The 15,572-nt window shown below is 26.5% G+C and overlaps 1 protein-coding gene across 1 annotated transcript; it reads left to right on the forward strand.

Moving 5' to 3' along the window:
* The first annotated feature begins 7,777 nt into the window (after positions 1-7,777).
* Positions 7,778-11,645, forward strand: LOC145831611 (uncharacterized). The gene is made up of 3 exons (XM_082938917.1): positions 7,778-7,905; positions 9,975-10,221; positions 10,378-11,645. Exons 1-3 carry the CDS (start codon positions 7,831-7,833, stop codon positions 10,845-10,847), a joined length of 792 nt encoding a protein of 263 aa, XP_082795043.1. The 5' UTR covers positions 7,778-7,830; the 3' UTR covers positions 10,848-11,645.
* The last annotated feature ends 3,927 nt before the right edge of the window (positions 11,646-15,572 follow it).

Consider the following 15,572-nt stretch of genomic DNA (forward strand, 5'->3'; position numbering starts at 1 on the left):
TTTTAATTTTTTAAAATTTTAGTTTCAAATCATCAGGATTTAAAGTTTACAACTTTTGCTGATTAACTTATCAGATCATGTTTTAAAATCCTTAAACCATGTACTAGAAATATATTTCATTATTAGTTTAATTATTTTTTATTGAAAAATGTACGGAAAATAGTCAGATATAAAAATAATAAACTAAAAAAATTCACTTATACAAACACGAAATAAAACTTTAAGAATTACTTGTTGTGATGAAAAAATTTGTTTTTAGATATTTATATACTTGTAATAATTATAAACTGTACGAAATAGAGTTTTATTCTAAATTTCCACAGATATTCCGATTCTAAGAAAGCAAATATTTCAGTTTTAACTGTTAATTTAACAAAGTTGTGCCTCAAAAAACTTATACATTATTATCACACTTACTTTTCATTTTACGATACGACATATTATAAAAAAATATGTTTAAAGTGTTAGTATTAAAAAAAAGTTTTAATCGCTTTGTTTCTTTTATTTTTAGCTCTTTGATCGTTTTATGATTTGTTTAAGAAAAGTGTTGACAAGATTTTGTGTAAAATTTAGACCTTAAAATAAAAATTTTCATAACTTAAAACTATAAATTATTAAGCATGAACATTTTTCCAGTGAATGATTTTTCCTTGCAGTATCATCATTTAGAAAAAAGAAAACAAAATGTCTCTAGTGTTTTTGAAAAGAAAAATCAGAATATTGTATTTTCTTTTGCTTAACCTTATCGACTATAAGATTTAATTTAATGTGCAAAAAAGATATGAAACAAGAAAAGACAAGAAAAGCGAAATTTTCAGTTTTAAAGTTTCTTTACCTTTTTCATTGTCACAAAAACAAAGATAACTAAAAGATTCACTCACAGACTAGTAACAAAAACCTAGTAATTTTAATATAATTTTTATTAAAGCCTTGTTTAATCTAGTTTTATCTCAAGTAGAAAATATATTGAGTGTTAGATTAGGTAAAATTACATTAATATCAATAAGTAACTTATATAAAAAAAAAACTATCATCTATACAAGTTTATACATTTATATATACATTCATACATATATACATTTGTAAAAAATTAAACTTTACAACAAAAATTTATAAGACTGTTAATAGTTTCATTTAATGCGCTGTTTTAAAACAGTTGCATATTAATAAAACAACTTTATACATAGAATGGTTTGTAAAAAGTTGTAGTTTCATACCTTGTTTTCTCCATATAAATTGTAAATTTCTCCTAGTGTACATTTCATTTCTTTATTAGTTGATATGCATATATTTTTGATTATTAAAGCCAATCCATTTAAAAGATTGACAAAACTGGTGTTCATTTTCAGAAATTAAAAGCTATAAAAGAAACTCAAGAAAACTAAACACGTGTTAAACTAAAAGTTCGTTTTTTTTAAATATAAAGTATAGCTTATTGAATTTTTAAAATATACCTATTTGAAATTGGGTAAACAAAAATAAGTCTGTGAACAATTAAATAAATTTATTGACTTCCACGTCAACATTAAGCAGTGTGAAATGTTAAACAAAACAGGAAAGTGAACTTAAACCGCCATTACACAATTTGCACTCGCTCCCATCATGAACTTTACACAGGCAAGAGGGTGGCTCATCTTCGTTCGAAACTGTAACAGAGCAGCTTCACCTTGAACACAGTTCGCCAGAAAAAAAAAACAAATAGCCCTTTTCAAATCGCACTCGTGCAAACAAACGTTGAGCGCGTGCCTGCCTCGATGCTGACGTGATACATGGCATGAAGGTGCAATTTCGAGTAATTGAGCCGCCGCAGAAAAAACGAGTGAGGAGCAGAGGCAGCCGAATTACCCGCGTCATAACAATGCGCGGTTCAGGTGAACACGCAATCTATCGAGCTTGAAATGAACAAAGTGAGCTGTCTATAAAAAACTAAAAGACTGCAGCGGGGAGACTGCCCTTCGCTAACAGAATAATAAAAAATTAATCGATGCAGACGTGCAGCGGCATTATGCGAAAGGCAGTAATAATCTGCTGTAAAGGCAAAATTCCAATTATTCGCTCGTTTGGAAGAGAAGCCCGGTCTTTAGTCTGTTTTGAATTATAAATATAGTTGCGCGGCCTACTTTCAGCCTGAACTTTGTACGCATTTAATGGATTTCATTGCTGTAATGAAACTTTAATACAATTTCAAAGTTATATGTAGCTAGGCTTTATCATCTTGAGTAAAACTTTAGCAAGACTTTTAAACTCTTAGTAAATATTTTGTAAATTATATCATAATCTACAGTTTAATCTATAAAACTCATTATTCAACCTTTCTAGATTAATTTTCCTCAGTTAATAATTTAGAATTTGATTACATATTTTTTAGCCCTGAAAAAAAAAATGTTTTAATATATTCTAAAACTTACTAATAGTATCACTTAATTTTTTTAAATATTAAAAGTATATAATAATAGATTGTACAAGTTTTTTTAAATTTATATAAAATTTATGCATGCTTGGTTTATTTTAGTTTGTAAAATTTATTTAGTGATCAAGCCTACAAAAATATTTTGGACTACAACATATACTGTTTTTAATATAAAAAAGTCATCAGATTAATCATTCAAAAAAAATCATAAGAGAAGCCAAAGATTTGAGATAAAATGTTTTATCAAACATATGAAAAACTATTTTTAGTAAAACAAAACTTGAACTTACTCTAACTCCTATTTTTATTTTAAATATAAAAAAAACAGATTTTATACATACTAAGCTGCTTGATTTTTTTCCTACATTTCACGGTTACATAAGGTATAACGCATAACAAGATAGCTGATGTTATTTGGGTGAAAGGTTGCTAAAAGGCTTAGCTCATGTGAAGCTTTGTAGCTGTGATTTAACTTTAGACATCCTTTAAATTTTGCTCTTATGAAATGCTTTTAGTTGCACGTACCTGTCATAAGTTTTCTTGTTTACTTATCTATCCTTTTATTAGATTAAGTCATTTCATTAAAAATTTAAAAAGCATATGTGATAAAACTACGTGTATTTAAACTAAACGGCTTAACCAACTTTAATCATTTAAAAAAAATATTTATTTTTTTAGAAACTTTTCTATTTTATATAATATAGCCTGTATAATAGGTTTGATTGTTAATAACAGTTAGAGGACTCTTTTTAATATTTAAAAAAAAAACTATTAATTTTAGATATATGTAGTTTATAACTAATTGCTTTTGTTTTTAAATACTATTATTTTTTTATTTGAAATTTTTTTACTTAATTTTTAGCTTACTATAATAACTTGATTTGTATTATAAAGTGTTTTTTTGTTTGTTTTTATTTCAGTATTTTTACAAGTTGTTAATTTTTATGACTTCATAACAACCTAATATCTATGAATTCGAAATATATTCTTTTACATATTTTAGTTTATTCTAAGCACTGATGAGCTCGTTGAGCGACACTTTTTTTTCAAGTAAGCATTTAAAAAACAAAACTATTTATCAATATTTAGTCAACTGTTTTAGTAAAACAGACAAAAACAAGCTTAAAGTTTTGTTGTAAACTTAAATTTTTTACTTGCATCACAACTAATAAAAAAAACTATAAATTGAAACAAGTTTATCATAATGTCTAAAATTTTTATAAAATTTAAATATTTTAAGACAAAATAGTCTGTTAAAATCATTTAATATTAGGTAAAATTATTTTTTTGCAGATTTGTGGCTATACGACTTAAGTTATAATTTTTTTACAAAGGATAGGACATTCTTTGTTATTTAAATTTTTTACCTGCACTGTCGTTTATAGCTACTTTTTAATTTTTAACTAAAAAAAGTAGTATAAATGAAATATCATTAAAAAAGTTAATGAACACTTTAATTTCAGTTTTATATTATGTTTTTAGGTACTAAAATTCAAAAATACCATTAATTAAACTTGTAAAAATTTTAAACATTTACTTACTTTTTGCTCTTAAATAACGTTGCACGAAAAATAGCTATGATTATATCAAATATTAAGTTTATTTTAAAAATCTAAAAAAAAAATATTATTTTTTAAAATTAATAACACCTTTAGTTCGGAAAATCATTTGCTTAAAATTTTGGCTGTATATTTTTTACGTATCAGAATTTATTTTTTAAAGTACACCTTTAAGGTTTTAAAAGTTTTTAATCAAAGCATAAACCTTAAGTTAACAAACGCAAAAGTTTTTGACCGAAACTAGTTAATATGAAAAAGCAACACGCTAAAAGGAAATGATGACAAAAAGTTTCAAGTGGCAGCTATTCTTTGTAACTCAGCACAACAGTAGGTAAAAGTTCATGGTGTAATGCTTTAGCTGTTTTGCTTTTGTAACACAGGAAGGCAAGATCACAATAGTTTGTAAGTTACAAAATTAAAACCGACTCTATTTTTTTTCCCCGTTTTTAATTTTTTTGAGGTTTTTGAAATCAGCAGTTTTTAGACTTGTTGTTTTTGTAAAAACAGAACTTAAAAGTATTATAGCTAAGAGTTTAAGAGAACTATAAACGTTTATTTGTATTCTTTTTGCATATAAAAAATCATAATACACATTACTTGAAAGTTTCTAACTATTTATTTTAAAATTAGGGTTTTTTAATATACACTTTTAATATTAACGATATTGAAAAACAACTAAGTAATGTATAATCACTCTATTAACACTCTTAAAAAATTTTCCTAAAGCTTTTGCTTTAAAATTATTAAACTTCATATGTTATTTTTACTTAATATCAAATTTAACTATTGTAACATTAAATTAGTAACTCAATTTATATAAAGTGTAACATTTTTTTAAATTGATCATTTCAAATTTGTATTTAAAAGATAATTTTAAATTCACCAATAACTTCTTTTCTGATAAGTAAGTAATTATATTCATACCATAAAATTAAGTGCTGAAAAATATGTTATTTAACTAAGTTTTTTTTTTTAATTGGGTTATAAACAAACTTTCAAAATTTTATATAAAAATAAATTATTTTGCTCTTTATTTTAAATAATCAGCAAAATTATCTAAACTCATTTTAATTTATTTAACCTATGAAAAAATAAAAATAAAATATAGACTTAAACATCAAATTCTTAAAATGTACACAAAGAAAGTGTTGCAATATATTGAGCAACTCTATTTATACATTTTTAACAATAAAATCAATTTTCAATGATTTCACTAATTGACACAACTCAATACTTTCATCAACAATCACACGTCACTTTCACCCACTGAGATGGTTTCGTGACGTCACAGGACACTTGAATTTCATGCGTCAGAAAGAAAGCTTCAGCGATAAGCAGCAGCAATCAGGCTCAAGTACAAGTTTCTCATTCCGGGAATTTTGAGTTAAAGAGGACTCACTTGTTCGCAGCGTAGTTTTTCAGTTTTGGTTTTTAAGTTTGCGCGACATGTCACTCGTGATGCTTTTTTGAGATTTTATGATTATGATTGATGATTAAGTTTGTGGGTTTAACTTTATCGACGTGAATTTTTGCATGTATTTCATTAGAAAAGAAAAACACTATCAGTACACTTACAATCATTTTTTAGTATTTTTGTCAACCAGAAATGTATTTTATTATATTATTTGTTTCAAATTTAGTAAATAGCAATTTTGTATGTTTGTGTAAGTTATGTATGAAATATTTCCGTATCATTTTGATTACATATTACTTGCGTTTTAAAGCAGTATTAGTAGTAACATTTTTGTTTTAGTTTCTAAAAAAAAACAGTTTGTTAAAATATAGAATACAATAATTAGAAAACATAAATGAGATTAAAAAAATAAAGAATTTTTAAAATTAAAACAATATTGTGAGGGATTTTTCTAAAACCTAAATGTATTTAGTTTGACGTTAGTTTTTATTATAAAGTTTTTTTTTTAACTAAAAAAAAATTTTTTAACGAGATTGAAAACTCTCATTCCCAAACAGACGCTAAACATTTAAAAAAAAAGCTGCTTTTCAAACGTTTGTCTCGCACAAATTTTTTATGCGGTTGCAGAAGTTATGACGCTTTAAAGGTATGTCAAACACAAAATTAAGCGAGCGCTCCATTCTCTGTCATTTCACAATGTATTTCACCGACTGAGCATACGTGCCTGAGCGGCTCAATTCTCAATTTTGTGCTTTTAATTTCTCATTTCGTTTCAAGCACCTTTTTTTCAGCCGAAATGCTCAATTGTTGTGTTAGCGCTTTGCTGCCTTTTTTTGCTCTCTCGCCGAGCGTATTTGTTTCGCTTCGGCTAGACATCTCTTAATAGAAAGAAGCTGTGATGGTATGTGGTTGGTGCAGTGATATTTGCTACAATCTCTGTTTGCTTTCTTACAGCAGTTCGTTTTAGTTTTTTTTTTGTTGATAAACATTCTTTTGCTTGAAAGTTTTTAAGCGGTTACTGTAACAGCTTGAAATAAATGATTTTTACATTAATGTTTTTTATACTTGGATATTGTAGCAACATTTTCAAAGCTAATAAAACTTTATTTGCAGTGTTTATTTTCAATTTGTACAGTCCTTGAGTTATAAGCTTTGTTTAAGTTCTTTAAACCGGAGCAGTAACCACTTTAAATCTACATATTTTTTAATACTCAATTAAATTAGATATCTTGAAAATGCTCTTATCTGTTCAAACCAAAATTTATTTACTTGAAACCTCAACTTATAAAAAAACACCAAACTGGCAAAGACTCATTTGAGAAGCCTAAAAAGATTCTGTTAGTCAAATAAGTTATTAGCATACACAATTCAAAACATGAGCAAAAATTTGAAAAAAAACTGAAGGCATGAGTTGCAAAGCGATTGCAAAACACGCCAGTCGTTCGCCATTCAACTCGCACAACAAACCACAAAAGTCACAAAAGTTTTCCCCAGCGCTGCTTTTCACAAACACTAGAAATATGAGCAAACTGCCTTGATTGTGCAAGCAAAGTGTGGTCAAAGTTGAAATTTTTTTTGGTAGCGCAGCAAATGAAGTGGAAAGCTATTTATCCGACGTTTGAGCAAGCAGTGTTTGTTATTATAACAAAAAAGGCTGTGTCAGGCTAAAGCTTAAACATAATCTTTTACATATGTCATAAGTTTTGGTTTGCAATCTTTTATTTTGGAATTTTAGTGTTTATCTGAAAAAAGATAATTTTTTCTTATTGAACAATAAGTTATAAAAGCTCAAGTAATATTTTAAAAACAATAACGTTTTCTATAACTTTTAAAGAGCTAACTAATAAAAAAGGCAGTTTTTGGTTATATTAAAATTAAAAGTGTAAATATTACTGAAAATACGACTTTAATCAACTAGTAATTCATACATTTGATTGACTTTTAATCATTAAAAGGAGAGCTTGCTTTTAAAAGGTTTAAAAAGAACACGCCTACATGTACTTTTTGTCTGCTGCTCACTAGTGCATTCTTTAGCCGACATCTATTCACTGCCCTCACCTACTCTTTAAAGTTTGACGTATTAGCAAGTAATCTGGCGCACTCTAGCGGTCACTTTGTTCTTTAAGTTCAAAGCAGGTCTATTGTAAAAAATACACATAAGTTTACAACAAGCTGAAATAATTTTTTTGTTTCTATTCTAAAATTTAACTTAAGCTTTTATTTAAATGTTCTTAAGTGTCTAATGTAGATATTTTTTTTTTTAATATAGTTACAAACCATACTTTTACCGTTGTAAACAATTGTCTCACTTAAAAATACTTAAAACAAAACTATGTTTAGATAATATAAGAATTAAAAATACTTAAAATTTTAACATTTTTCTTTTGTTTCCTAGAAAAAGTTAAATTTTAAACTATTTCATTTATTTCTTTGTCAATTTTCGGCAAATGAAAAAAAGGATGGCTACAATTTCAAAAAACTTTCAGCGGTTTTGGAAAAATATGACAAAGTACAGTGAAGAGGTTTGTTGAAGCAGTTGTTATTATTAGAATAAATAAGTTTTTATTTTATGTAAATAAACATTTTTTAAAAACTTATTTTTGTGATACCTATTTCTATTTAGCTATGAAGTTTAACAAAAAAATTGAAATATTAAATTTAAACATAAACATAAAGACATAAACCAGGCAAACTTGTACGTGATGTAAGTGTTGTACGATCAGTAGTTTTGCGATAAGGATAAACTATTTAATGATTAAAACTAAAGCTCTACTGAATTTATTGCTTTACAAATGTTTCTCGCTTACGCGATGATCACAAGCAAACACAATTGTTTACAAAAACTATTTTATAGGGTTGTACTTATAAAGCTAGTAACAATTAACTAGAAAAAGATTGAATTAACGTAAATAATCTTTTAAATTAAAACTTTAATATAACAGTATTTTACGATTTTTTGTCAGAACTACAAAAAACCTGGAATTTATTTAAAACGACGGATGTAGAACAAATTGATGAAACCTGACTTTGTCTTTCAAATTTTGTATAAACTAAATACTTTGTTTATGCATAGAGTCAATAGTTTTGTAACTTTTTAAAACATTTTAAAATTTAATAAAAAAAAGCTTGCCAGCATTTATTAGTGGGTGTTTTATAAAACACAAAGAATAAGTTAGACTATTCAAAAATATAAGCACAAAAACTACAAATAGGAAATAAACCACATATTTTTCTATGTATTTCTAACTTTTCTGCTGGGCCACATCTTGAACGTAAATATTTATGAGGGCGAAAAAAAGCTACTATTAATTTTATCGATTAAAAATTTACAATGAAGAACAAAAAAACTTGAAAAAATATATATTTGTGGTACATAGTACAATATAAAAACATTATTAAATTTTAATTAAGTAGAATTTTAAGATTAAAACTGAGTTTTTGTATAATATGTATAAAGGGTCACAAGTTGGTTATCCCTGATTCATACTAAGCGTTTTGAAAAGTGTTCTTAATTCTTACGATATTGAAAATTTAAAACATACTTTTCTAAAAACAGTTTAAAACAAGTATAAAAAATAATAAAGTAAGAAAAAAAGCTTGATGTAATTTGTAATAAGGATTTTGAAAATAGTTGTTATTTAAATAACTTAGTATTTGTACGGTAAAAAATATATTTTATTTGTATTAAGCTTATTTGTCAAAAACGTAAGAATAGAACCTACTTTTAATGCAAACTAGTAATAAAAAGTTTTCTCAAGTTTATATAACTTATTTCTTATTTTATTAACATTTCCTTATTTTGTAAATTTAACAGTTAATTGTTGGAATTAATTTCTGATCAAACTACTACATGGCTATAGTAGTATTGTTGTAACAGTATTAGTATTAATATATATATATATATATATGTATATAGTTATTATATATAGTATTGTTCCCTTAGTGCCCGTACAACAAATATTAGCTAAAAAGCTTGATCAGTTAAAAAAAATTAAAAGTCTAATGAAGATTATTTTTATTAACTAACTTACCAAAAAAAAACATATTTTAAAAGATAATGCAATTAATGTGTGCAAGTCTTTTAAAACTTGGCTTTAAAAATTTATTAAACTGGCGAATAAATTAATAGTTAATTGATATTTGTACTTAAAATAGAACTTAAAGGTACGGCGAAAGCCTACTTTACAGAAATAAAACTAAAAATTCTGAACACAGTATGTTATATTTTATTAAATGTTTTAAACTGTTATTAACATACTTCTGTTCGAATTATAAGTAAACTTTATAAAAAACAAAACAAAAACTTTTAAAGTCTGCATTGTAAAAACTATTAAATCTCAAATTAACTAGACAAAAAGTTTTAAGAAAAATTAATATGGAACATTTCAAGAAATCTTTCTGAGTTTTAACAAACTTGAATTTTTTTAACTTTGTTTACAAATGTTTTGCGATATACTTATTAACTTTAAGACAAACTTTTATTGATACGTTATGTAAAACAATTCATTATTTGTTTCATTAATACAGTTTTAATATAAAAAGATAAAAAAAGTTATCTAATTAAGTTTATAAACTTACTTAAAATATTAAGGATTCAAAGTACGAAAAAATGGAGAAATCCGTGGAAAGCAGCTCGGTGGGTTCAAACTTCGAATGCGACATTAAGAAGAGTCGCAAGAAGAGGAAGAAGAAGCAAAAGTCGAGCGTGAGGAGCGAGGAATCGGAATCCGACGCGTCCTGCTCGTCCTCCGAAATACAGATGAAGAAGAGCAAAAAGTCCCATTTCAAAACAGAAAAGAACCGTGTCGCGGAGCCGCAACAGTTGAGAGTTGCTAGAGGTACTTGTTAAAAACTGCAATACAAACCATGTTTTTTTCAATCTACAGTGTTTGCATTTAACAGAACTCTACTGCTAAATAAAAAAATTTACCAAACTCATTCACCACATCCAGTATCACTAAATCACACTAAGTTTATGAGTCAAAATTTTGCAGAAACGAGAGAGCAGCAAATCCACCAGTGCTGCATCAGGAACCTGCAACGGGAGCAGGAGCTCCTCCAGCTTCGCTCCTCGACGCAGGACGACCTGAAGGACTGCCTCCACAAGCTCAAGTCGAAGAGGAAGCCGAAGCGAAGGCTGCCGGACGCCGACGGCATCTTCCGCTACGACGTCCACGACCTGAAAAAATTGTACGAAAAGTACACCCACCTGTACACCAGCCCCCTGGAACCGACCGGCACGCCCATTTCCGACGAGGAGTACTTGCGGGTGTACATACAGGGCAACGGGCTGCTGAACAGCAAGCCGGGACAGAAGGGGCCGCCCAACAAGTCGCTGGTGAAGGAAGAGTACTCAAACGGTGAAATGGAAATGGAAAAGGAGCAGCACGAAAAGGTTCACGTGCGCTGCAAACTGTATGAGGATTTTAAAAAGCAAAGCATTTACCCTGTAATCAACTGTTAACTATTTAGTGTTTCTAAAGTTTTTATTATTTCTTTAACTTTAATAGTTTTTATCAAGTATTGGAAGTTTCAAGAACACTTTTTTTCATGGTAGTTATTTAAAAAAATACATAAACTTGTTTTTTGTCCAATTGTTTGTTAAGTTAGTGTTTTTTTTATTACGAGCTTGTGGTTTTTAACATTACCAAACTTTCATTGCATTTTTTTAATTTACTTGTTATTATCCAATTTTAGAATATTTTCATTCATTTTATATCAGGTTTTAGTTTATGTTTATAGTCTACTTAAACATTTAAACTTTTTTATACTATAGTAAGATACAGTACTTTTTTAATTAATCAACTTTGTAAACACAATTTTACTGCTTGTACATTTATAATTTTTCTTTTGTTGTCAAATGACAAAAAGTTTTATTCTACTGTTTAAAAGTTTCGTTCAAAGCAAACATATACTAGTCCTTTTTAACAACGTTTGGTAAAGTACGTTTCACCTTATTTTATTTTCACTCTGTATCGCATTTTTCCAATAAAAACTTTCAAAACCAACCCGGAAAACACTCATTGGTGTGATGACTGCGCGATTGCGAAATACGTGGAAAACCACACTAGCCATACATGACTTGAGCAAAACGCTTTCATTGTTCCCCTTCTCTCACGTACAGTTTGTCTCTCTCAGTATGGTTCGGAACAAAAAATTATTTTCTGAAAATTTCACTCAATTGTTGTTCTTGCGGTATGCTAATTGGAGCTTATGTCATTTGAAATAAAGTCACACTCTGTTGTAATTTCTCTTGTTTAAAACGGCTGTAAATATACTTGAAGTTTATCTAGGTATAAAGTTTAATTTTTTTTGGAAATTTTGTTAAATATAGTATAAAAACATAGGCTTTAAAAAAAATGCTTTCATAGTACACTTATTTTCAAAAGTCTTAGTCAAGAAAAAATATTTTTTTTCTAAGTAAAACTAATTAAAAAAAGTATTCATTAATATTAATTATTATTAATATAATATTATTTTTTAAATGTATTCAAATTAAAAGGTATCAAAATGTAACAATTATAACTTTTAAGAAGTATAATTAAGTACCAGCGTCTTAAAGGTTAACCTTAAATATTTTTATTTTATTCATTTATATTTTTATTTCATATAAGAGATAATCGTTATAAATTGATGATACATAAAGATACAAACAAGCAAACCCTGCCGGAAATAAAAAACAAAACTTTTGTTTCTACGGTAAAATTCTTAATTAGATTTGTAGACGACTGTTTTTTTGCAAAATTATTTATAGCTCTAATATTTCACTTTAATACTGATATATTCAAATGCTGATTTATAACTCAAATAACTACTAAAAGTAGCAGAAGTAGTTTATAAATTTATTTTACATTATTAACTTCTATTTAGTTTTTTTTTTATTGTATAATTGATTTTAGACAAACTATTGCATCTTGTTAATACATGTTTTTTGATATATTTTACACATAATACAGATTTGATGCTTTACTGATCAAATCTGAAACATTTGTAAAATCGGTTGTTGTTTTATACTAAATTAGTGTTGATTTTTTTATTTATAAAGTATCAAGCACTTTAATATAAAATTGATCAAAACAAGAAATTATCTATTTTTAAAAAAGATGTACTTAACGCAATAACAACAACAGTCTAAACATTATATACTTTGTGCGTGCTTTTATTTTGCGCACGGTATAATCTTTATAGAATCGTAGAGATTGTCAAATTTTAAGGGCATCAGAACGTTGTTAGTAAAAAAAAGTTATTTGCTTACAAAAGCATTTGCTTTTAAATTTAGTTAGGTACGTATTACAATTCTTTTAATTCTAAATAAGTAATATCTTAAAAATTAATTGTGAAAAATAGCTCGTCGATAGTAACATATTGCAGTATTTTATTTTTATAAAAGCTCCAGTTAAGACAAAACACGTTTTGTTACAATTTTAAATATAAAACTAAAGTTTATTGTTTTTAATTTAAAACAAATAAACAAGAAGTATATTGCTGCATTGTTAGATATTTGAATAGTAGTGAAAATGTTGTGTAAGTCATTAACAAAATTCATGGAAGTATTGCTATTTATAAGGGGAGGCTTAAAAAGTGTTAGCCGAGTTTTTAATACTACAAGTAGCAAAAAAGTTGAATGCTTTATTTAAAAGCAGTTTTTATTTTAATATAAGAATTAGGGTAGTGGTTAAATAACAGGTTAGGGTTAGAGTAAGCTTTCAGTTAAAGGCTTAAAAATACTTTTTTTTTTAAATGATAAAAACAAATAAACAAGATCATTTAAAAACCACCAGTATAAAATTGCAAGTATATTAAGCAGTGGCTACACTTTAAGGCCTATCCTGATAAGTTTTATGAACTTAATTAGCGATTAAATGATGTTAAATTTTGCGTTAATAGATAAATAAACATATTAATTTAAAATGTCAAAATTAAATCATTATTATTTCATTTTATTGAGGAGATGGATTGTATAAACAACTTTAATTGAAATTAAAAATTTAACAATCAGTGACCTACATATATGCTACATCCATGAGTCTTAATTTTTTTGTTTCAATTTAGTTAAAACTTAAATATATATATATATATATATATATATATTATTTCAACTTCTAAATTATTTTGTAAAAATAAATATATACCTATAATAAAATAATAAAGTATATTTAAATATATATGATATTTCTGGCTGGATCTTAGTTACGATCTTTTATCAAATTCAAAATTTTAGCAAAAAAGGCCCGATTTGGCTGGATCCGGATTTACTATGTTAACAATATAAACGAGCATTTTCTTTTTTTGTATCTGCTTTTATAGTAATATTTTCATAAATTTGAATTTAAAAACAACTTTTTCTTTACCACTAAGAAGAAAAATTTTCAAAATAGACTTCTATGATGTTTAGAAAGCTAATTTGAAATTACTATAATGAAGTAACATTATGAACTACTTCAAGACAAGGTCTACCAGACTTACCTGCTAAATTGCTTAGAAGTAATAATATTTTAAAAAAACAGTTGTTTGTGTAGGGCAAAAAAATAGTTCAAATTATTTCTATCCATGAAAAAAATATTTAAGGAATCTATGACAGTTAGTAAAGATTTAATAATTTATTTGGGCCGAGCAACTTTAGTTCTATTGAAGAATTAATGAATGCACTTGAATGTAAATAAAGTAAATAAAGTAAAGATATGCTTAGCTTCTACTGGCAGTTTTTTTTTTGTAATTAAAATAAACAAGTATGTCTAACTTAAACAACTCATGATGATTTCTGCCGATGCTTTATTTTTGATTTTACAACATCAAGCGTGGTAAGCGTACTTTTTACAAAGAAACAAAACTTTTTTGTAAATTTACGACTAGATCTTTCTTCAGTTACAACTGATCGACGAGTTTCAATGAGAAGAAAAACCATTCTTCAGTCTATTGGTAGCTTAACTGTAAGAATCTAAGTGATATATATTGTTTATTGCACGACAAAAAAGGCGGTCAAAATATTTGGTCCTAGGACCTGGTGCATGAAAAAACCTTTCGGTTAACGAGCCGCATACCACGGATATCTTTTAACGTCTTGTCCAGGACTAGATATGATCATAACTTATTTTTTTTAGGGAATTAAGTTTAAAATAATTAAAATTATGCTATTGAGTAAGTAAAAACTCATTGAACAAGTAACCAGCTTTATTTGAATAATACTTTTGTAATAAATCAATAACTAGATGTGTTTACGAAAGTTTCATAACAACAAAAACAACTTATGTGTATTGTATCAAGTTTTTTTTATCGATTTACAATCAAACATAAACTTGAATGATAAACTCTAAATTGTATGTAGTTTTAAATTTATATTAGGATGTCTAAAAAAATGGGATTGTTGAGTTTTCAACAGAAACATCTTTAGATTAAAAAAACCTTGTGCAAAATTTTGGATGAATTAAAGAAGCTTTTATGGAAGTCGGCTCAATCAAAAAAAAGAATTAAACGACCAAAAGTGGTCCTCGTGCTAAAAATTTAAACACTAGACATCACAAAAACCTGATTTTTGTAAATATCATTCTGTAGTTCAAGTTTAATTATGCATTTAAAAAGTTAAAGATTATAAATTAAATTTTTAGAAGTTTTTCACACATTCATGACGCTATGTAGCAGAAAAGACTGGAAGTTAATGACATTTTAAAAATAACAGACTTATACTTTTATTTAAAAGTTAATACTATTAACATATGTCTGCTTAAAATATTAATAATTTAAATAGTTTGTCTTAAATAAGTTTGCTTAAATTTTTAACCATGATTTTTTGTGTTCAGAAAATTAAACTAACCTTAATAATAAATTTTTAAACCGTTTTAAATTTTGCTGACGTGTGTTTGTGATATTTAAAAAATATTTTTCTTTCTAGCTGTACACGAGAAGGTTGCACTTTTTATAAGAACCTTAATGAACAAACTATGTTTAAAACTTTAGGCCAAATCCTATATATACTCATATATTGAAACTTTTTAAAGTTAACCTAATAGCAAATGTATTTAAGCAATACAACAAAAAAGAAACTGCTTAACTTTTACCTTCAATTTTAACTACTGTATATTTGTAAAAAATTTAGTTGCAATTTGCAAATAAAATTCTAAAATTAATAAACTCCCAATTTTCCCATTAATAAATTCAACTATGGATTTCGAATGATTCTGGCAAAACTCAA

This window comes from Thalia democratica, chromosome 3, assembly GCF_965202585.1.
Source record: "Thalia democratica chromosome 3, ktThaDemo2.hap1.1, whole genome shotgun sequence".
In the NCBI taxonomy this organism is placed as follows: Eukaryota; Metazoa; Chordata; class Thaliacea; order Salpida; family Salpidae; genus Thalia; species Thalia democratica.